The 25813-nt window shown below is 31.4% G+C and overlaps 1 protein-coding gene across 3 annotated transcripts in view; it reads left to right on the forward strand.

Annotated features, from left to right (window-relative positions):
• The window catches only part of LOC113510753 (microtubule-associated protein futsch), a 220752-nt gene that overhangs the window by 184744 nt on the left and 10195 nt on the right, over positions 1 to 25813 (forward strand). For 2 of the 3 annotated variants that reach the window (XM_031907249.2, XM_052896362.1), the window contains 2 exons: positions 1201 to 1296; positions 24413 to 24839. In XM_031907249.2, the coding sequence (XP_031763109.2) occupies positions 1201 to 1296; positions 24413 to 24839 (523 nt within the window). Of the gene's footprint in view, positions 1 to 1200; positions 1297 to 18311; positions 18703 to 24412; positions 24840 to 25813 lie in introns of those variants that run through there. The other variant, XM_026894289.3, reaches the window with a different exon arrangement.

Below are 25813 nucleotides of genomic sequence, written 5' to 3' on the forward strand. Positions count from 1 at the left end.
GTATATTGTGTGATAGTATTATTATTACATTAGTAAAAGTTTTATTTATATGTAAATGGAAATAAGTTTTATTCAGTAATCTGACTCTCACGAAATACTTACATTACTTAGTAAACCGATACAAAAATTATTACTCATAATAATAATTATAAAAGTCACGATACTCGATAATGAACGATAAATATATCAAGTCTACATACAATAAAATATTTAACAAAATATTAGTCACCAAATAAATTCATTTAATGCTTATTATATTGGACAGGAAATCCCAATAGGAGGAGGCCTATATTCAGCAGTGGACATTTAATGGCTGATATAATAGTATAGTAAATATGGGAGAGGGTAAATTATCAGAAAATACTATTGTATATATGCAAATTTTATTAAAAATCTATACTTATCCCTCATAACCAGCATTTTAATAAATGAATGCCCCACAAAGTTCTCTCTCTACAAAATAAGAAAACTAGTTTATTACTATTGTAAACTATAGGGTTTATTTCGAGTTTTTGTTCCCCTGCACTGATATACTCTGTTGCCTTAGTAGCCCCTTACAATATCCTGAAGATAAAAAGAAGTTGTGAAAGTATTCTTATTTCATCTCGATATGGACGTAATATATCTTTAAAACTAGATTGTTGTTATTAAAATATCATACAAGAAAGAAAAAGTGACAGGATTGTTGATTTAAGAGATATACCTAAACGTAGTGTATAAAGGAACGATAAATATATCTCTTTTTATTTAAGAGTTTCCTCTTGTCGGTGCAACTAATTCATGCATCTTCTTCCAGCCAGTTCTATCCCATTCTATATCCTTGACCTCCCTATACGATATGACACCTAGTGTTTCTTTTATCTGTCCCATGTAGTTATTCTTCGTTCTTCCTCTTTCTCTTTTGCCCTCTATTCTTCCCTCTTCTATGCTCTTAAAAAACCGTCATGTCGTATAAGGTGGCCCAGCATTTTGCCTCTTCTGTTCTCTATTATTTTAATTAATGTTCTTTTCTCGTTCATTCTTTTCAGGATTTCCTCATTTGTTAGTTTTTCTGTTCAGCTTTTCCTTTCCATTCTCCTCCATGCCACATTTCGAATGCCTCAAGCATCTTTTTTTTTTTTAAATATGTAAAAATAAAATTTATATAAAGTTTAAAGACAAGTTTAGAATTATTATTAAAGTTTATCTTCATCGTTTCAGGCCGCGTTGTGTGCTGACTACAGCGTGCCTGTGGACTGTGTAGCGGCCGGGCCAGCTCCTAGACCCAGCTCTTTCCACGAAATCTCCGCGCCTAAAGTAAGTTTATATTTTTAGCTATATTTTTATAAACTTACCTAAGTTAAAACAAATGCTACATAAAATAATAAATTATAAGGTAAATTACACAGCTTTACATAATCTGTTTTTAAAATTTGAGTTAAGAAATATGAAGATACTCTTAAATAGTTTTATTAAGTAAGCTAATTAAAAAAATTCTGCTAGTTATGTAATTAAACTTTCGGGGCAGATATGTACCTGTAATATAACTATAATACAACATGTAAGTGGGTCTCACTTATATTAACATGAAAAATCTTTGCATAATATTTTATTGTTTATCACTGAAACTTATACTTACAATTATAAATTCATGAAACTAATAAAAAAGATGAAGAGCATGTAGGTCAATTAGACACGTAATAATTTATATAGTTCTAATATTTCTCTATTTAGGTATTGTTTTCTTTTATTCTCTCTTCGCCTTGCTCGTTCATTCTCTTGTTGATTTTTTTATATCTATTAAGTAATACAATACATACAACATGAGATATCTGTTCTTAATGTTCTACATATAATCTTTATGGTAATTTTTTAATTATGTAGTGTGTTCCTTATATTTGTCATTAGTGAATTAAATTGCAAAAAAATAAATATATATCAAAAACGATATCAAGTTCCATGATATTTTACAATCACTATTAGATTTCTCATGCTATTGTCATGAACTTTAATTTCTTTTTCTTCTGAGCCGAAATTCCGTTTTATGAGTCAACCAATATATGATAATTCAATTTAACTAAGGATAATTAATAACTGATTTAATGATCAAAAATTAATATAAATTGTTTAAGTTTCAAATTACTCGTTTCTTCTCTTGCGTCACTGGACAAGTGAAGTAAAAAACTTCATTGAAATCATCATTCGACCTTTAATTGACGTTGTGAAAGAATGAATCATCCAAGTCATTCAACTTTACTTGATGATGTTATCTGTGCAACGAACTCGGTCACTCGTTCACATGACTGAATCAAATGTATCCTTTTTAAGTCCTATGACTCAGGAATACTTAAGTATAAGACGTGTTTATTTAAGTAATGATGGAAGTGACACATTCGAGTGTACTTCATGATTTATGGCAAGTCTTATTGATGAAGTACTTGTTACTGGGGCTTATTATGAAATAACAATTTCCAAGTCTCAATCGAAAGTGCAGGAGTTTTTCGGCTATTATTTGGATTAAGTCGGTCGGTACAGACTTTCAGTTTGATCCGACCATATGTATTAAATGTTTAATTTATAGTAAACCTTCATAAAATGAAATTTGATTAGACAATGAAATTCGATAGAGTATTGTTCGTATATGTAATGTATATAATTTCGGAGTAAGTCTTCTGTTTATTATGAAGATATGTATATCTGTTATATCCCATTTCTGTTGAAATTTTCGTAGAATAGAATATAATAATTTACAATATTGTTCAGAGATATAAATTTAACTATTGCTCCGACATACTCCTAATGCGGTTTTTGAAAACACAAAATATATATATATATATATATATATATATATATATATATATATATATATATATATATATATATATATATATATATATATATATATATATATATATATATATATATATATATATAACCATGTTCGCATAATACATTCACATAATACTTACGATAAATCTATCTTAACAATAAAATTAGTGTACAATTAGTTATAGTGTATTTCGGAAACATTTAGTTCGCATTCTATTCGTGTAAATTTTCAGCTCTTTTGGGAATCATTTGTCAAAGATGCTAAAACACGGTTTCTTAATTTTATTTCCATGTTCAAAATAGACGGAGTTTCGTACAAATATAGAAATTTGTAAATCTCGTATTTACCTGTTTAAAGAATAACAGTCCGAAAATTCTTTATCATTATCATCATATATGCCGTTAACTGTCCACTGCTGAACATAGGTGGGTTGGCAACCGCAGTTGCCGATCTCTCTGCGTTAATCGCCTTTTACGATACTCACGAAAAAAAGGGGTGACCCATTCTGTGCCGGAGCTAAACAACCAAAATTCTTGCTCAACATTAATTAAGAAAATATTTTCGAAAAGTTAAAAGTTTAACAATGTAAGATTTTTATATTTTATGTATACAATGAAAAATCAAAAGTGTGGTAAGCAGGGCTTATCTCTTTATAATATTTGTGGGTAGAGATAAGGACGTACGTTCTATTAAATTTTCTAATGCATACATTAATATTACATTTTATTACCTGATAAAATACAAAAGGGATTAAGTCTGTCAAGTGTATGCATTTATTTCTTACGTATCAAAAGATATATTAGTCTATAATTTTACTAATATAATAAAAACGAATCTAGACTTTGTATGTATACGATATTTAAGGAAAAATTATATAAGGTCTCTTAGTGAGAGTAATAGAAGCCAAAACAATTATTTTTGGAATTTTTGTTTGTCTACTTGTCTGTATGTTTATTTCGGCAGCACGCAAAATCTCACTGTCAAATGGAATGCGGTTTTTACAGAAGGGTTTCTGAAGATCTATGTTAAAAACAGCTACGCTACTATAAGTTCGTACATACAATTTACTAGAGTAGATTACTATCAAGTTCATACAACAGTTATAGTATTCAATAATTATGCAACTAAGAGTTTTGGTTTAAGGGACAGTAATCTATCTTATATAAACAAAAAAGAGATGGAAAATTACTCTAAGAAATTAATTCTTTTGAGTAAAAATATTATGTGTGTATTAACAAGAGCTCTCACTGGACACAGTAGACTAAACAAATACATGGAGCAACTACTCTTATGCCCAAAAAGTGTTTGCAGACTTTTCACAGTGAGGAAGAAACTTAATGTGTGGCTGTACATAAACGATACTCACACATAAACGATATATCTTATTTGGAAAATACACTTTATATTCTGAGAAGATAAAGAACATCGCTACAAAGGACATCTTAAAATTGCTATCACTGACAAGGATTAGAAGCGAACTTTTAAAAAAAGACGAGCATCAAAGATCATGGAAAGTTCGCAGTGTCACAGGTTTTTCTGCCTAGAAAAAGACGGGCATCTTTCAATAATATCAGTCAATCCAGACGTTATTATGTAAGTAAATCCGATATATATAATTATAATACACCGTGCCTCAGACAATTATTAAAGAAATTTATTATTTTACTCGTAATTATTCGTCTATAATTATAGTATTAATTTCATAGAAATAAATCACAGAAAGATATTGTCAAAAATATTGTTTTATATTTCATTAATTGAGAAATTATACTTTCATTGCTATGTATCAGTTCGAAGAATTGAATATGACAGTAAATTTAATAGATACGAGTACGAAAGCATAATAGCGACAGCTGTTTCTTGTCCGTTCTTCTCAGCTGAAATTGCTTTCCGAAGTGGGCGGTAGATATATATAAAAAAAATGCTATTCAAAATGCTTATTATTAAGTTTTTTTTTTTTATACAACTTAGAATGGCAAACAAGCTGACGGCCCACCTGATGGAAAGTGGTAACCGTCGCCTATAGATATGAGCAGTACCATGGACATAACAGAGCATACTGTTTCGCCCATGATACCCCCATGCGTTGCCATTCCTGAGGACTCAGGTGTTATTTATTCCTCTGTACTCAGTAAATTCAAACCGAAACACAGCCATGCAAACACAGCTGCTTCACGGTTGAAACACGAATGGGACAGAGGTACCCAAGCAATCGACTTTTGTACAAAGTCTCCCTCTGGTAATATATACTCTGGTAATATATATGGTATACTTGAAAAAGAATTATTTATTATTATTTTAATACTTAAATTCGCAGGAATTGTAACGCGAAAGTGAAATAAATAATGTCTTTGCCGCTTATGTCATATACAGACAATGATAATCATTTTCTCTTAGCTGTGACGATAGCTAATTCGCTATTTGAAGTTGTATAAAAATAATATATTCAGATTTTTATTATTACAGTAATGAAATACCAATCGTGCCTGATTCGGAGTAGGCGATTAACATAACAAATGCGCAAACAGCAATTACTCCACAGTTGTATAATTTACGTATGTATATTGGAATTTTTAAACGTCGTCCCGTTCATTCCTTCTTGAGTCATTCTCGGTCACCACACTACACGAATCGGCTACGACTAACTATGGAATAGAATTTTAATTATACCACTTCTTATTACGCAATTAGACCTGTTTAACATTGTGTTCTTTTATTCATATTAATCATCAGTAATAAAACAATAGTTGAATAGGGCCGCCGTTGTTTCCAGAATGAGTCAGAATGCAAAAAGTGATTCAATAATCTTCATCCCTAACGAAATAATAATGGAGAAGTAACACGTCATTATGTGTAATGCAGTTGCGGTCAGGGGGGTGTGTCATTGTTAACACATTTATGTTTATTCTAGTTATCTCGGCGATCAAGATTACTTTTCTTACCAATGTTAACATTATTACGTGACGTTGGGGAAATTACTAAAGTACATAAAACTGTTATGTTAATGTTGAGGTAAATAAAGTGAGGTAACTGCGTCACTATTCTACAAATATGTTTTTATTATGCGGGTCAATAAAATAATACAGTAAAAGTTGTAAATCTACATTTAATACGTGAAATATTTTGTATTTATAAGGTATGAGGTAGGTAAAATTTATCGAAAGAAAATTAATAGAAAATGAAATTTGTATTTTTTTTATTGTGATAATTTTCTAATTTACATTTATTAACGAGTATTATTACAGTTATAGAAATCACATCCTTCCATGTAACTTAAGTTTTATTTAGGAATTTGAAGTTGTAACTAATTGTAAACTGTAAACTATTAAAATCGGAGTTAACTTGATTAATAATGAGCAAAGTATAAATCAAAAGTAGGCTGAAAAAGATGAATTTAATAAGCAGAGAAAAAAAAAGTCTGTTATGTAGAATTAACATAAATACAAAACAAAACTAAAATATTTCTTTGGCAGAATTAGGTATAAAATTAATAAATGTTTTCGTGGTTAATTCTGCTTAGAATTGTCTTTAATTATTATTTTATTTAATACCAGAGTCAACTGGCAACTGTACATGGTGGATAATTGCGTAACGATAATATAAATTCTTTTGTCGATCATAAATCTGTATTAGTGGTCACTTCGAAGAAACAGTTCAAGGCCTAACAAGAATACGTGACGCAATGTGTCCGATGTTTTTTAATAGCGTCCTTCTGATCAGGATTCTTAATCCGGTTCTAGCGTGCGAAATTGTACAGTTTTTTATAAGTTGGCATAATTATCATGACAATAAACTGCAAATACCAAATATTTTATTCAAGAGCTTTTCTGAGAAATGAGAATATCCGCTTTGACTATATTGGTGGTGATTTGGTTGTATGGTTTTTATACGACTCTGGTCTCTGATTAGGTAGAATAGAAGAATAGAATAGAAATCATTTATTCAAATAAACTTACATTGAAGCACTTTTGAAAAGTCATTACATTTTTTTTAATTTACCGCTCGTTATCATGCAAGTGGTGCTCTTTTAAATAATTTTATTATTATTTTACATTTTTAAGTTTAATTGTGTGAATACAAACCACCAATTAGCACTAATTCAATTAAATACTCAAAAAGAAAAAAAAAATTGAATACATAACCAACTGGTTAAACAATTAATAAGAGGAAATCAGTCATCAGTCTGACCCGTTCACGAGTATGACGGATGAGCCAGCCATCACTGCGCTCGACCATATTTTTGACCCGGCCCACCACGCCGCCACAATCTGGACATTTTTAATAAATAAAACATAGACCACGTTTCACAATTGCCATCTGATAGTTATTATTCACATTTTACATATGTATATGGCAATTAATAAAGAAAGCTTTCATAGGTAAGTTTGTTTATCTCTTTAATAAATAAAAATTTTATACTTGTCTTTATCCAACATATGTATATGGTAAAGAAAGATTTCTAAAACGTACGTGTATAACTCATATGGTGGTAAGTGATTACCATATGTTAAGTAACATTGCATTATTATAGTTCGCTGGCTCTGAATTATTCTTAAAAAGAATAATATAATTGGTCATGGGAGTTGTTTTATTAAATATTTGTAGGCAGTTAATTGTTTTTTATTTTACATATTAAAAATTGAATTCAAGTTTTATTCAATCTAAGAAAAAATAGTAATAATTTTTTTATGATATTTAGATTAGCAAACAACAGACTGATCACCTAATGAAAAGTGGCAACCGTCTTCGATAGACATGCAGAACACCATGGATATCACAGATTTACACCGATGTATATGGTGCAATAAATCTTGATTTTATTTATCTATTTAGACTAATAAACGTTTGCGATTGATCGATTGTAATTGTTTACAAGTAAATTTTTTGTACTCGAGTAATATCCATGTGTGCAAGTGCGTCATCCACAGAGCTTCTCCAAATGTGACATCATCGTGACGCGAGGTTTTGACATTTGAGGGCATGCACTGCGCGCTTTACTTTCCCAGGTTGGTATTCGTTTTGACATACTGGAATGATTGCTATGTTTATATTACATTGCAATTTTACTAAATGACTTTTATATTTTTAAAAATAAGAATATGTTTTATTCTAGCAAACTCAATTATGTGTTTTCGAATAGTAATTTTCTTATGATTTATTATTTCATGATTTAGAATGCAATTTCAGTCGAGAACAAATAAGCTTCAAATCATTCAAACCAAAGTGTTGCTTTTTTTTAAACAAAAGTTGATTTTATAATTATAAAATTGTTTTAATAAAGGCTAACGAACAGCACAAGAGTTATTTTTATTACTTGAATATATTTTGTCAATATTATCATTTAAATTTACTTCAATTTAAAAGAATTTTTAATTTACAGTAGAACGAATTAAAATTCATTTTACTGTATTTTATTTGCATTCATAAAATATTTTATTGACTAATGAATATATAATTTTTAAGGATCATTTTATTTTTATTAACTTCTTATTGGTTAATAAGTAACATTAACTTTATTTTAAAAATTTAAAAGTACGCTTTTGTTCTTAACTACGAGTAGTCATAATTATGACATTAAGTCATACAGTATTACTCATTAGTACATTAAATTCTAAGTGTTGATGACATACTATAAAATGTCCGGTTTTATGACGTAAAGGAACTTACAATTTCCCTAAATACACCCCTGTGTAATTTGTCATTTTTAGTTCTAATTAGTCAGCTACAGTCAACATATATGTATATATAATAAATTATTTCAATATTTCATTACAAGATAAAGTTAACGACATTTTTAAAACGGTGGCTTACATACTTTCTTTCTGTTCAATTAACAAATTTTATTTTCACATTGAAAAATGGGCACTTTGTCAATGGTTTATCGTTGAATATTATATAATCACTATAACAGAACATTAGATTCACAATCTACATAACTATTATGCCTATGCAATTATGATATCGTAGTCTTGTGAGTAGGTGTTTTTTATAAATGTCATAATAATAACAATTGTTTTTCAACATAATAATAAAGAATAATATTTCGTTACTATTTAGTGCTGTATATTACTTAACTTCAAAACTACTGCACGTATTATCAGAATCACACAATCTTTATATCAAGCGTATCACTCAAGTGTATCAATCAAGCTCGAACCTTTTATCGTATGAAATCACGTAAAAAATAGAGGTTTTGATTAATTGGTGTATTTAATTGTAGTCAAAATTCGTAAAAAAATAAGTTGATTTTCACTAATATACGAAGTCGAGGGCGTAGTAAAACGTAAATATATAGTTATATCATTATAGGCGGATGAGCGTTACAACACTACATGTGGGTTTTAACTATATTATCAGTTATGTAATGTCGACCATTGTTTTGTGTCATATAGTATTATGATATACATATTTTTCATTTTTTTTTTCTTATTTGGCATATTTAATAAAAATATTGAGTTTATATCATACTCAATCATTTATTAATACACAGTTTAAATATTCATATTTTTTATTTAACTATGATTAAATATAAAAAATAAATAAATATTTTAACTTTTAGCGCCATACAAAGGGACATTCAAAAATTGTCTGTATTTTTGTGTATACTCGTATATTACACGATATATTCGCCAATTTTGAATTAAGATTGATAATTCCTATTAATTGTAATATAGTATTAAATTTTGTTGTAAACCAAAATCTATTTTTCTATTCGTATTTTATTGAATTCTGTATTCTGAAAGACAATTTGTAAAGACGTCCCCACGTCCGACAGTTACCATGTTCTATAAGATAGTTGTCAGCTCGCTCGCTCACTATTTCCCTGTAGTATAAAATGTATTTGATACTAAGACTTGATAGTGCTCGTTTACTGAGATGTGTCATTTTCATTTTCTATACGTTACGCTTCACCTTTATTGAAATATTTTCATTTTATATGTTTGATATAATCAGTAATAGCTATATCCTTTTATTTTATTTTTTATATTTATATACAATTTGAAATGAGACACAACCTGCTTATTGGATATTCTATCTGATGGAATGTGGTAACTGTATACACACATACAAAGTCGATGAATTTGGCATTTATCCAGTATAAGGAAATGCGGGTAGATATTGAGGTTTCAGGTTGCTTCCGAGCACGGTATAAATGACAGCTACTTAACGTATGTGTCACGTAAACTGTCATTTATTGTCATTCTTGGTGTAAAAAGCTCGTCTCATTGGTGTTATATTTGATCAATAAATAAGCTTTATGTTACTTAGTATCTATTATGTTTTTGTATAAAAATTCCTATTATTTTGTAATAGTAAACAATTTCTGTAGATATGTTTTCTTTACAATAAATTAAGAGTTTCTACCTGTTATACTGTAGTGATAATGACTAAAACTTTTTAATACATTTTTACACACCAGAGGGAGACTTTGTACAGAAGTCGATTGCTTGGGTACCTCTGTCCCATTCGTATTTCCACCGTGAAGCAGTTGTGTTTGCATGGCTGTGTTTCGGTTTGAACGGCGTGAATTTACTGGGTACAGAGGAATAACACCTGAGTTTTCAGGAATGGTAACGCATGGGGGGTATCATGGACGAAACAGTATACTCTGTTATGTGCATGGTACTGCTCATGTCTATAGGCGACGGTTACCACTTTCCATCAGGTGGGCCATCAGCTTGTTTGCCATTCTAAGTTGTATAAAAAAAAACACAGATATTTCTTAAAGACTATAATATGGGGTTTTTCTAAAAGGGTATATTAAGGTTTCTTTAGGGTCGGCAACGCGCACGTGATACGTCTAGTATTGCAGGCTATAGTAACTGTTTTTCATCAGACAGACTGTAGGCTTGTTTGCCACATTCATGGTATAAAAAAAAATAACAGAACGTTCGAGATCAGATGTCATTACGAGTCTATGACCTATAAAATTATATTACTTGATACCAATGTGAATATGGCACTGCGGCTCATGAAAGTATGTAGATATTTAGATTGGATGTTTGCTATTCAATCGGTATATTTAATTTGAATTCTTTTCTGAGAGCCTTTCCCCAAAGAAAACTAAAGGAAAGAGGCCCCTTCCAATGGAAAATATTTGTCACTAGCTAAATATGAGCCGGGAATATTTTTTTTTTTATGGATGAATGATGAAATGGTAGTCCCGCTTGCGCTATCGGTATACGCTGGCAGGGTACCAGTGAAGGGTGACAGGTGAGGATGAAGACAGGTCAGTTGGCCCATAGTGATCAATTGGATAAGAATTAATCACTATGGTTTCCAGGGGGAACCGCGTGGAGGTCGACCTGATAGGGTATATTGCTAGCAATGGGGTTGCTAAATCTCATTATTACCAATCCCTTTCCCCCCAAGAGCCGGGAATATTGTAGAATAATATAAATTATTACCACATTAGCATTTACCAGCAACTTCGCCCTCGTGACTGAGATATGTTCACTGACTGGGACTTAATGATTGGTAAAGCCGTTTAGGCGTTAAGAGATAAGAAATAAACTCACGTCACATTTATAATATTTGTAAGGATTATTATTGAATTAAAAGATTTAGCCTTTAGAGCAAATACAATACCCAAATTAAAACCTCTGGCAAGCAGAATGTCATTACATGAATCTATATAAATAAAAATAAATGCTCCACGTCAAGAAATCGTCTCACTTCATACAGGTATCAAACGGAAATACCAAAAATATTATATATAAAAATAGTTTATTAATAGACTATAAAGGTTGTCTGGTAGAGATTGCTTAGCGATAAGGCCGCCGTTTGTATCACTTCTCACTAATATTTACTGTATTTTTTTAAATGATGCAATAAAGTGTAAATAAATAAATAAATATACAGCAAATACTTTTCAACCAACTTCAAACAGAAGGTTCTCAATTCGGTTGTATTGTTTTTGTTTTATGTTTATTATTTTATAACTTCATGAATTCTAAATCGATTTAGATTTTTTTTGTATCTGAAAAGATATACTTACAGAAATAGAATCCATAGAAATTTTATAAAAATACAATAAAATAGGTACAATAGTTTAGTTTTTAAAATTTTTTTTTTTGGTTTTTAAATCTAAACGTTTTGTCACAATTATAGTCGGTGTTATTTGTGGGACACAATCTTTAATTATTTTACTTTATATGGCATTGCAAGGTATATGGGTACAGCGAGTAGGTTTATAAATTAAATTTGTTTGTTTTAAGATTGGAACGCGAAAAGTCAGCGTACACGTAGTTATAGTGGTTCGAAATATTCTGCCAGAAAAAAAACAAAATTTTTGTTTCGTATCTCACACAATTGGTGGAAGTTTACAACTCATGTTGGCGCGTAGTCGTGCCTAAAACGTCAAACATAACACACCTGCCGAATGGAATGAGTCATTATTTTCACATGAGCAAGTTCCGGGCCCACGCCATATGTGACCCTAAATATAGGGTGCACTGGTGAGTCATATTTGGGCAAAACGATTTGACAATTTATGGAAATGACAATTAGGCTGTAAGTTATTAATAAATGTAACGATTTCTTATAAATTTATTTAATACTAGCTATATTCTACGATTTTGTTTATGTTAATCAGTATAAAAAGTATTCTATGTGCTTACCTGTTCGTGTATTAAATTTCATTCAAATTCGTTCAGAAACGTGAAAGCGTAACAAACATCCATCCATTCATACATTCTTATAAAATTTGCATTTTTAATATTTGGAATTGGATTTTTCTACTCACACCTCAAGTCCGTTCTTTGGAATCGATAAAAAATGTGGTCAAGGTCATGACTTGAATCAAACAATAGCAAAACATTTTTTATAATAGTTACCATAGTTCGTATTGTACCTTATACAGACCAATATTTAAATAATTAACATTCTTGTAAAAAAGTGTTCAACTAGTTTATGTTCAACTAAAAATATTTCTTCAAAGAAACAATCGAAAAAAATTGCGCATCTTATACTAATTTGACTGATGGGCGTTTCATGATAGTAATACTTTATACTATGATGATGATATGGTGAAGGCCTATATTTTTTTATCGTTTTACGAAACGTGTTTCTTTGAGATAAATGTTCAATGACATATGAATAATTTAACCTACATAGTACTTATAATGAAATGACCCTGTGATTAATCGTTGATTAATATGTGTAAATCACATTAAGATGGTGGTAGTTTTTTTATACTACTATGGTGGCAAACAAGCATACGACCCGTCTGATGGTAAACAGGGTTACTGTAGCTTATAGACGCCTGTTACACCAGGGATGTCACGCGTGCGTTGTAGACCTTTAAGAAACTTTAATTTGCCCGTTTTGAAGAACCCCATGCTGTAGTGTCTAGGGAAAACCTTTGCAGGAAGATGGTGAAGGTAGAAGATATTGGTGATAGTCTCTGTGGCTATATGGAATAATCTTGGAAACAAATTAAGTGCAATATTGGAGATTTTTTTATTAACACTCAAGTTTTGCAGTCCGCCAGATTTGAACTTACGATCTCGACGTCTGCTTGGAAATATCAGATAATACTTAATTACTTGGTCGTGATACTCTTTAAACAGCGATAATGAGATTAGTCACCAAGTAAACATCGTACTTCATACATAAACAACTCATTAAAGAGCCATAAACGCAGTTATTTAATTTACCTGCTAATTAGCTTATGTCTACCTGCTTGGCTACTGATTGTTACGACTGTATGACTCAACTGCCTTCCTTTCTGTGGTAAGCTTATTTTTTCTTCAAGACTTAATCGCTACGCTGCCTGTAAGCATCTAAAAAACAATATAAACAATACAATTATATTCCATTAATCCGTTAAAGTTTAAAAAAATTAACAACTCTTTATACTATAAACTTGATGAATCAGTTATTATTTTATATAATATAAGGTATTTATAGGTATTTTTTCATGATAAATACAGTTATCTAGATAAAATATATCATTGTCATTTCAACAAGTAATAGTATATTGCTAAACATAGGTCTTTCACATAAACTGCGGTAGGGAGTCCTGCGCCATCTATATCCACTGAATCTCTCTAACACATTTGAAATCGTGATTCCATCCTGTAGATCATTCTTGGGTGCATTTACTTGTACGGGGTCGCTATTAAAGAATTTTTCTTGGAATTATGTACTCGTATTCAGTTCTTCAAGTTGTGTGGCCTTCTCCATTACTTCTCCATCTTACTCCTTCTCCAGCTTGCTTATTCTTCTTGGTATATCAGTGACTTTAATTCTTTTGTGGATATCTTCACATACAATAGATGCTTTTAAAATATTGTAATTTGTGTTGCTATTCAGGCGATTACTGCTTAAAGTAAAAGTTTACTAATTTAACAAGCACTGGTATCAAATTGTTACTAATTATAAGTACAATAAATCAATGTAGTAAACATTGACTTCTTTAAGAGTATAATTGCGAATAAACAATAGAAACATACATAGTAAGGTTTTACATATACAAATTGAGAAACTTATGTGGTACATTTAAAATAATTATCAATATTATAAATCTTTAACACTTACATATCAGTGAAATTAAATATTAAACGACAGAATTACTTATTATTAATATTTGTATTGTAATAGAGTAAAAATACAATGTGTCGTCACTTCCTTTCTTATCCAGGATATCTTAAGAGGCGACGAAGTGAGCAAAACACAACATATAGGTACTTGCACAAGAAAGAAATATCATAATAATGCCCTGTATTAAACCGCCTTACGAGCAGGTAATTTATGTATTGAAAAAAAAACAGAAATTATCCCTGGATACACTCATGGATCCTGATTGTGGATCCAAGTAAATCGAGGTTATATACCCTTCAAAACCGCTGCTCGTTAGTGGGAAATTGATTGTTTGGCAAAATAAACCGATTTTAATGGAATTTTATAAACGTGTACTCTTTGTAACATGAGCTGCGAGGATAGTTTTTTATATATTGTGACAGTTCGCGATAAGAAACAATGGGTCTGGTAGATGGCAATAGACAGTAAAATAACGTTTGCCAAGTCAACTACTAATTATGTAATTTCACGACGCAGTTTCACAGCAATGATTAACGTTTGTTTTTATTAATAAGACTTAGTTTGTCGTAGCTGAAAGTCGTAAAATCTAAATAAATACCTACACGAATCCAATTAGTTGATTTGTCAACAAAACGTGTCACCATTCATTTGACAGTGTTTGAACACTGTTGTGCAGTGATGTCATCACAGGGCAATGAAATCGAAGTGCATTCACCCTGATCTTAGATCATTGATGACCACAGATTCCGCCTTCGCAGGAATGCTGGCGGACCGCCTCTTCTTTATCGTTTGTTTTAAGTTTTAGGTATGATTATAAACAATTATTATGGAGCGATCATTATTAACACATCGTCTATTTATCACTTCTACTATTTCAGTAGATTTTGAGTCAGTAAGGTTACCAATAGTTGAAACACTTGTAATATTTAAAATCTAATATTAAAAATATCTGTTTGCTCTTTTTCTCGCGTTTCTAGTTATTTAGTTTATCCCCGTATATTAATTTTAATAATATACTCGACATAATATTCAAGTACCTTGTAGGAAGTCAAGAAGACAGTCTATAGGGAAGGTCTATATTCAGCAACGAATAGATAAAAGCTAATATGATGATGATACGATAACTCGGTATAACTTGGACATGTTCAGTGTTTCATTCAATACGGCATTTTTCATTTAATTCAGCAATAAACAGTACATACCTTTGAGTATTTTATTAAAGATTATAGTCATCAACTCAACTTGTTGACGCTGTCTTTGTTGAATGAAACTAAAAAAAGAAATAAATATTTTTTTAAAAATAAATAATTTTTAATTCAATATTATTTCTTTAAAATACTTTAATTTTGGTTAAATTGCAGTTAAAATATATTTAGAATTTTATCATTTTATAATATTTTTTGTACAATAAAATTGAAATACTATTTATAAGAAACCATTTAACATCCGTTATGGCATTAGCAGTAGCATCCGTACATCTCTAAGATGATTTAGACATGACTGATGGTTCTTTTAAAAATAAAGTCTTTTTTTGGGTAATTGTACAACCCTGATATCTCAATATTTCATTCTTTATAAGATGATATCATAATGACGTTTCATTTGTTAAAATTGGCAACCATTATTTAGCATGAGTATACGCAAATAATCTTTGTGTAAACATTGAATGTTATTTATGCATTAAATGAAAAACCAAATATTGTTTTAGTACCGTCTGAAGACGATTTAATGATATTAGACGAATGTCTTGATTAGTGATGGAAGATTTGTAGCATTTACTTTTTATGTTATTTAAAAATCATCGGCATATAAGGCAATAACTTATCTGTTTAAAAGTGTTAATCATAACTCTGAATGCGCTGCTTTGCACTATACCCTGTAATTTTACTACCACAGTTAAGTTAGTTTGATAAAACTGGGAAAAATCATTATTTTTTCCAGTTTTATCAAAGCAGCAGTTGATATAAGATGAAAAATGATCGCAAATTAATAAGTGTAGGATAATTAATGATATAAATACAGTAATTAAAATAACAAGAGTTAATATGAAATTAAAATTATTAAGAGCATCCTTTTAAAGGAGTATTCTACCAGTGAAACTGAACATTTTCACCAAAGAAATATGGGTAAAGTACTTATAATATATAATAATATAGGGAAAATACTTCAAAATATTGTGAACCTCCCATACTCGTACTAACACGCGCGCAAACAACTGCTGTGGTAATTTACTATAGTAGGGTCAAAAGTTTTATTGTTTTAAATATTTGATTCGTGAAATTTATGTTCCAATATGCACATTTTATAGCATGGTCAGATTCTTGATTCGGATAGCGACTTCGACTTCATCTTGTATGTACTCGTATATGCTATATATACTAGTACATTAATATAATCAATGAAATATATGTTCATAAATAGAACATAAGGTGTGTTATATTGCGTTATTACTAGAAAGTCTCTGGATTGGAACGGTTGGGCTTGTTGCACATGTTAAATGCAAACGTGAATCGAGTTTGACGAATAAGTAGTACGAGTACATTCATATTTAAATAGACGGACGAAGTTGCACCTTATGGTATTTCTTTTTATTTTATTTTTTTTGGCACGGAACTCTAATTATAAATGCGAGTGTCTCAAATTTAGCTTTCTCATGACTATAACTAAATATAACATAAAAGATGAAGCAAATATTAAAGAAAACAGTAAATAAAACTATATATCATTAGCGACGCATTTAAAATTAATAGTACACTGTATAAAAAAAGTTCAGCTACGTAGGTCTCAGAATTTAATTCTGATTCATCGTGATATTTATAACAACCACCAAATGTCTCAGGGACATATAGATAGCTAGAGGCTGTGTCGCTACTGGCAGCCAATTATAAATACCAGTTGGTATGTAAATATAAAATTATATTCGTATAACGTCAATCAAAGTATTGATAGGTATTTGTCTAATTAGATACGTAATCAAAAATATTTAATTCTCTATCTAATAAAATGCCGCTCTTTGCTGTAAGGCTATTCACTGTTACCTTATCTAATTTATGTTCACTTTTAAAATGTTAGTGGTTTGTGTTTTTTATTTGAGTCGAATAAAAAATAAATCAGGCCATAGACAACCTTTAATGTTATTTCGTTTTTACCATAAATGTATACCAAGTATTGAAGCGAAACCTAAGTTTTTCTAGTTAAATTAGCATTTTACTATAATTTAAGTTATAGACACAACGACCATAAAAGGTCGATCACTAATAAATATTAAACGTATTCCTAACATTCTGATCGACATTACTAAAAATACGGGACGATTTCAATATATTTTTTTTAATATCTCTTGCTCGCTTCTTTTGCAATAACATTGAACGACTCTAATATAAAGAACCATAGTTTCTAAAATAGATATACTATTGACACTGTTGTTTGTAAGAGTTATACCATAGCACCGTACGTTGTTTCGAAATACGCAACTATTTCTAATCTAGTACGTATCTATTTTAATTAAGCGTTGAAGTCGAAGCCCGCGGTTCAATTACAACTAGATTACTCACAGCATCCGATCATTGTTAAACATTTGAACGTATCCACCGAAACGACCTCAAAACGGTATTCGACCTAGTCAAGCGTAATCTAACATAATAGAAGTCGAAATTTGAACGCGAAAGTTTATGTTACAAAATAGAAATAATTATTTTGTGCTTTATAAGTAAGATATTAGAGTCTATAGCAGCTTCGAGTAATAGTGGACACGTGCCGAATGGAGGTATTAATGGAGTCAGTCCCCACTAATAAAAGCGTTAAAGCGCTGTAGCTGCGTTGCCGTATTAATGGTTGTGCTGTATTTGGTATTTTTGTGCAGCGCTGTGTCGCTTTCGGGGTTATTTCAACGGCGATGCGATGACTCAAGCCTCGGTAAACAGTATGCGGGACGATGAGTCACCGTTTTACACATTCGCGTGTAGCGTTTGAGTAGTATTGTCAGTCTACAGTTGGAGTCGTCAAGTAACTGGACGATCCTAGGCGTTTATAACGCAGATTTTACTGCCAAACGCCTAGATTTACAGAACTATTTGTAAAATTAGCTACTGTATAAGAAATATTTCGTGTACAAGAACAAGTTTGTGTGAAAGTGTATTACATCCTGTTTTTGGTGTGTGCGTGTCAGTGAGTCTTAGTAGTGAAACGGTCGATTCGATAAAGTTCGTGTCGTGACTATTATTGTGGATTCTTTACATACTATTGAATTTGTTTTACATTGGATTGTGGTTTAAACAACTATGCCTGCAAATAAAAAATTTATATCGAAAATACGACAGATTGCACAGTGGATCTTAGTAGTACATGTGGTAAGTTTTTAGCTATTACGCTTATAACTCACTTATAAATAGAATAGCTCTGTGTTATGTTCCATGTTAAGATATTTGCTGAAAATAATAAACATATAAAATTGTTATAATTTTGCTTTTTATGATTATACATGGTAAGATATTTACATATACATTTTATCATCATCATCATCACACTGTCTACTGTCCATTGCTGAATATAGACCTCCCCCCAAAGGGGGGTTTTACCAGTAGTTGCTATGCTTAGCAGGCAGATAGGTAACAGTAGTTAGGCTTTGGTAATATTTTAAAAGGGATCCTGCAGCCAATTCCTCAGCCATTATGTTCCTTAGTCGTCTATTACAACAACTACGGGAAAGGAAGAAGAGGTCTATTCTATCTCGGGACCACATGGCACATTACGATATACATTGAGTAGTTCAAATTCTAAATGCCTTGCTTTATTTCGCATTGCTTTCTTCTTAGTATTGTAGTATATCTAATAAATATCTATCTAGGTACTGTATTCCAAGAGTTAGATTATTTAACATATCGATCAATATTTTGACATGATAAATTATAATTGATACCTATCATTATGAAACGACAATACCCATTAATCAGATCTTCCTAAGTATATAGGAAGTATCAGATTGAAAATTAAATGGGCAGCTCTTATAGTAATTTAAAAAAAAAAGAAAATAGAATTGAGACTGAAGTAGATATTGATTAGAAGCCTCTGGCGATCTCGGGGGTTGACTTAACTCAGTTACAAGTTCAGAGAGCAAAGTTTACTCCCCTATAAAGAAATCTTTTCTTTCTAAAGCGTAAAAAAGAGAACTAGGTAAAACTGAATCACTACAATACAAAATACGGAATGTAAAAATTGTTTACATCTATAAAGATACAGAATATGTACTATTCAAGGTCGAATAAAAAATACTAGTAGGTACAACATTAGAACTTATTACTTTATGCATATTGGTCTAATACACTAGAGTGATTAAAATAAATGTAAACAATGCCAAAAACTGCGAATGATATGAACATTGTTAAATATATGAATGTGACCTTGTCACAAATGTTAATAATCATGCCAACTAATCTTTTCTCATGACTTTAGACGTTTGTGTCTACACTATACTACAAATATAAAGAAAAAAAAAATCAATAAACATATATCAAGGCACATATAATATGTTTAAGCTCTCAAAATAAAATATAACATCTACATAATTAATTATTTTATACCATTATCAAAATAGTAGCGTAATAGTATTATGTCTTTATGGAATATTTAATAAGCAACAGTAATATATTTCATATTTGGAGTGCGACGACCTTTATAAGGAGGTGTTGAAAATTTCTTCATAATTGCTCCTTTCATTGAAACATTCGTAAGGGTCTACTTAAAAGACCCTCGTCCCTTTGGGCGATTTCAACTGGCAGCAACTTGGTAATTAAGCTTATTTCCTTTGGTTGTTTTGTCATTTGCAACAATTCCATGCTTAGTTACTCGAGTAGATTCAGCGCGAAACGTGCCTCATTTGATTTGTGACCTTTGACGATGTTTAAAATTAATGATTATTATCTTGATAGCGTCTTTCGTATTGTACTACGTAGTATCAATACGCTCATTGCGAAGTAATGCAAAATATCTCGAATTCGATCCGCATATAACATTGTGGACTAGACAGATAAGAGACGTTCAGGGCTTCGAGCCAACAAGTTTGGAATAATTGAAAAGCACGTTCCTAAAGCCTACGGAAAAGAATAAAACAGTATCTGTTTAATTCACTTGCACCGGGACCTGTTTGCGGTTTCTGGTTTGCTGAACGTGACCAGACAGTGGTTCGTGGGTACATAGGAATGACCACGCCAATTGCAGCAAAAATGCGAAACGCTAACAATGTCACCTTTATATTGTGTTATTTATTAAAGTGAATAACATTGATTTAAAAAATGATAGATTAGATTTTAAATATCAAAAATGACGGGAAATTGTTTTTATCGATATTGTAAAGATAGATAGCACTTATGCGGTGGCTAATTACGGCGCATTGGTGAGTCAATTTAGAAATTTGTGTATTGTACAGAATTATTATCATACCAATTAAAATTAATATATCTGCTACAGTTCCAAATCATACCTACACAAATAGTTCATTAGAAAATCAACAATTTTCGACAGATAACAGTCTCGTAAAAAAGCTTTATAGAATAAAAAGTGTGTATATAACTTTAAAATTATTTCTGCTTTTATCTTTTGCCACTCAGTAGGGAATACCTAAAACAATATAACAAATTACAATGTTTTATGGCGTGCGCGTGTAACATAGGTTGTCTTTGCCAAATATAAAATATAAACACTATCGATTATAATATTTTATAAACGTGATGTGTCATTTATGAATGACCTATGAAATGTGTTTTATTAAATCTAAGTCACGCGACACTAAAACTATTTTAGTTGGCGTTCCAGGAGGCGTGTCTCCGATATTAATACACGTGAGTCATCTGGCTGTCTGAAAGCTCTGTCTTGTCCCACATCCTTCGTACCGTTCGTATTACTCACACCGAGTAACCCGGAATTGTTTATATAGATGACATTCTAATTGTGTTTATTGTTAGCTGTATAATAAATACTCTTGTCTGAATAAAAATATTGACATAAATAAATTCTTTATATAATATTTATTATTATTAACTAACCTATACCCAATATAAAGATCCATCTGCGATATTTTCTGTAATCTACAATAAGAAAGTATTATACAAATAATATCATCAAAGTGACTATGATATTAAAACAATATAAAACAAATATGATCTTTTATGTCTAAAATTAATCACACACATAAAATTTTTGAAGCTACATCTATGGATTATAGTAATTGAATTGTTTTAAAGAATGAAGTTATTTCTTTTATCGATGTAAATTGTAGACATTTTCCATTTACTTCCTCGTCCGCATTGAATCGGTCATTGCAAGGTCTTGTATTGTTTCAACAGGTTTTATTGATTTACTTCCTTGGTAAATTATGACCAGACAAATGTTAAATCCGCTTCCGTTTAAAAATAATACATACAGTTTTCCAAGAGGATATAATAATGATTTGAAAATAAAAATATTTTCGAATTATTTTCTGTATATAATAAGGCATAGATTGTCTACGTTAACATGACACGAACCTTGAAATTTTTATACAGATACAGACCATATACAGATGTGGTGTTCGGTTTGTGTTTTTGAGGAAATGTCTGCAGTAGCGATATGGCCGGAGGTGTATTATATTTCTTGGTCGAAAGCTTGTAAATATACTCGCAAATCTTTAGTTTTTGAAGGGACGTTTTAAAATATAATTAAAAAGGGCTTTTATGTAATATGTTTAAACAATCTAAAAATAGCCCATGTTCTTTTTCATTCCATATAACTATGTGTAAATATAAGTTTTTTAAAAATTTTATTTTAAAATTCAGGTAAATCAATTTTATCCCCTTCGTACTCCCCCTGTGACTTTGTGTCGTTTCCACTGTGAGAAGGCTCCTTGAAAGTCCTCTGGTTGTAGGTTTCTCATGCTTTTTTTTTATTGTCCCCCAAATGCCGATACCAATTTGGTTTTTGGGAAAAGAAGTAGCCAAATCCGGCGAATGTGTTTTTTCATTTTTCCAAAAACTCACGGAACGATAAAATAGTATTTCGTGTATACTTCAAATTGACCGTTAAACGACGGTCCCCATTAACACAAGTTCGAATTCTTTCCACGTTTTCGTATGCTTGGAAGGACTGAAATAATTAAACATATTCTTCACAGCATCATCCCCATAATGTTCTGAGATCGGCAAAAATAATAATAATAATTCGATACCTAACTAAATAGTTAGATATCAATTATCCTCTTTCTCGCATTCCAGAACACTTTTATACGAACTTTCCGGACAGACCTCGTATACCAAATTACTGAGATTACGAGTAAGAATATGCTTAACTAAATAGTTAAACATATTCCTATTAATGTTTAATAATAATAATAATTGATACCTAACTAAATAGTTAGGTATCAATAATTGAAGATAGAGTAGTAGCCCTGTTTACATTGTAAGTATACGCCGGGATACCAAATTAGTAGGTATCTATATCTATATATCTCAATAGATATATGCCGGCATAAATGTATAAACCGACATAAATATAGTGTACATTCTAGAGGAAGTAAGCTGTTGACTACTATTCCCCCATTATGCGATACAATTGATGAATGGGCCAACGCGAGCATGTGTGCTTGAACCGAATTCAATTTGATCCCTTTCAATGCTAACCCTTACGGGTGAATTGCAGCATTGATTTGAATCAGTAAATAAAATCAGACTTTATAGAATAATACGAACGGACATCCTGTCATTAAAAATAGGTATAGCAGACTGTTTTGAAAAATCGCCATCAAGAAGCATCGTAACTTAGCTTATCATAAAATAAACTTTAGATAAATTAAAAATTCATGTTACAGATGTGCTTAGTGATGATTTATTAACAAGCTGTAGAATTTGGCGATAACCTTTGGAGGAAAATAGTTTGCACACTTTGCGTTTTGTTGCATAACATACATATATTACTGCTTTGCGAACGCTATGGCATGTAATTTGCTAAGGAACATAAATGTCTAACAACGTTTCGTAAGCAAGCAAAATATGCAAATAACTTGCAAAAATCTCTTTAGTTCGCAAATCAACACGAGGGTAGACTATGCTGGTCGACGTTTAATTATGTAAATAAAATTTCATGCATAGCAAGGAATCGTTAAACAATGTGCCAGATGAGGCCACCCTTTCAGAGTAAAAGTTGGAAAGGCGCTGCCGCAGGCTATAACCGGATTGTAGTCCATTATCTTTATTTTTATAAACACAACATTAATTTTAGCATCATTAATTATAACTGTATTATTATTTAATAATGAGATTGTTTAATTTTATTGAAATCGTGGACTAGCTATTACAAATGCTAGCTACTAAAAATAGGTAGTTTGTGTAGGTACTTTATTAAACTGCTGTGTTTACGTAAACATTTCTTGTGTTTGAATCCTTTTGAGCTGTTAGTAATTTAACCCTTAATGAGAGCTTGGCGAGAGTCCCTTCGTGTCCGGAGGCGCGGAAGCGGGGACTCATCACCGGCTCTAATGGCCTGGAATCACCCTTCGGCTTAACAGATATCATCTTATTTGATTCAGATTGAGGTTTATACGGGATCTATTTTTTAACATGAGGCATCTTAAATAAATACTCTTTGTAATAGGTAAAATTACTTACCTAATAAAAGAGGATTTATTTGAAATTAGAATTATGCAAGGTACACGATGTAACTCTAAATCGTCGCATAAAAATTTGTCTTCGTACACACTAAATTTAGCAGTGTCCCTCGAAATGTTATCACCTCATCGTATTGGCGATGCAGGCACAATATCTCATAATATTCTTTATATCCGTCCCCATAAACACAAACGGGTCGTGGTAATGACGCCCCATTGAGGGGAGAGGACGCCTAACCGCCCGTTACGGTCGCCGGATATGTGACCGCTGCATTTTATTACCACTTTACTCTGCCACATAATCGACTTTCATGATGAAGGGCTTCTTTCCGACTAATAGTCACTTGCTATGCAATGACTTATCCCGTCCCGAATCTCCTGTTTATCATGTGAAGTGTTTTGTTCATAGGCGAAATTTATTGTTGCAGGTCGAGTTCATAGAAGCATACTGTACACCTCGTGACACAGCTCGACGTTCGCCATTGCGCAGTCGCCGCTCTAGAGAGCCGCGCCGATCACCAGATACATACAGATGGAGACACGAATCCCGCCGGTCGAACTACGACTTTGACTCGTGTCGCCGACCTTACGATTACGAGTCGAGGCGATATTTTGGCCGAGAGTACGACGGGGATTCGGGAAGACGCGTGGAATTCGACGCGGAATCCGCAAGGCGACGCGCGGACTACGAGTCTGCTAGAAGAACAGATTTTGACTTATCCGCTCCGGGAGTATCCCGGCGGAGCCCAGAAAGTGCACCTGAGGGTTCAGCGGATTCTCCACCTGAGCCGGCGCCGTCTGCACCTTTAAGACACGAGAGATCTCGTCACAGATCACAGCCATATTACGAATCAGGTCAGTATATTCAAATGTAATTTAACTTTTCACGAGGAAAAATTGACCCATATACGTATCAAATTATAAACACAGAATGATGTAATTTAGTTAAAAGGAAATTGATAAAGGCTTTATTTATTTTTTAATTTTTATCAACTATAATGTTATATACACCATTGCCCTCGTATATTTGTAGAAAATTCTGAAGTGGTTTATAAAATTCTGTTAATTATACTTTATAGTCATAATATAAAATATGAAATTTGATGACTTCGTATATATTTCGCAACTTCAAAGGTCAATTGTAATTGGTAAATCATTATATGAGTTACAAATTGGATAGTGTTACAGCTACCAGATCAGGCAGTATATTTGGACCTATAATTTAGCAATAGTCTAACAAAATATTTATTTATTACACATTATGAGTGAGTATTTTACTTCTGTTGCATTCCTGAATTGTTTTGGCTTCTAATTTTGTAGATAAATATTTTGTTACAATCTTAACACGATACTATGGTAGGTATTGTATTACTGTATGTAACTCAAGATTAAACTCAAGGTTAAATTTAGTGATACCCCGCAGAGAAATTCCACTAATAATTAAATAAACATTGTGTTTTTTTAAAATGTTTCAGTATATGTCTAGTACTTTATGATTTATTTGATTTTAATAGTTTTTTCCACGTAAACTTATAACTTAACAGTTAGGATAAAACCTACTCATGTATGGAATTTCATTCAAATACGTTCATGTGTTTAAGCGTAATTGAGTAATAAACATCCAGACATCTTTACAAATTTATTAGTAAGATTACTTACATACCTGTATTACGACACATTGCATATTTAATAATATGTAGGTACATGCATGTTCTCACGTTACGACCACCATCTCATCTCGACCAGGACAAAGGGTTCCTTTCTTCCAACAGAACAATTGCTGTGCCTAGCAAAACCATTGTTACATTCGCAGTAGTTTAGAGGTTGTT

This window comes from Galleria mellonella, unplaced genomic scaffold (genome assembly GCF_026898425.1).
Source record: "Galleria mellonella isolate WM207_F2 unplaced genomic scaffold, CSIRO_AGI_GalMel_v1 utg32, whole genome shotgun sequence".
Taxonomy (NCBI): domain Eukaryota; kingdom Metazoa; phylum Arthropoda; class Insecta; order Lepidoptera; family Pyralidae; genus Galleria; species Galleria mellonella.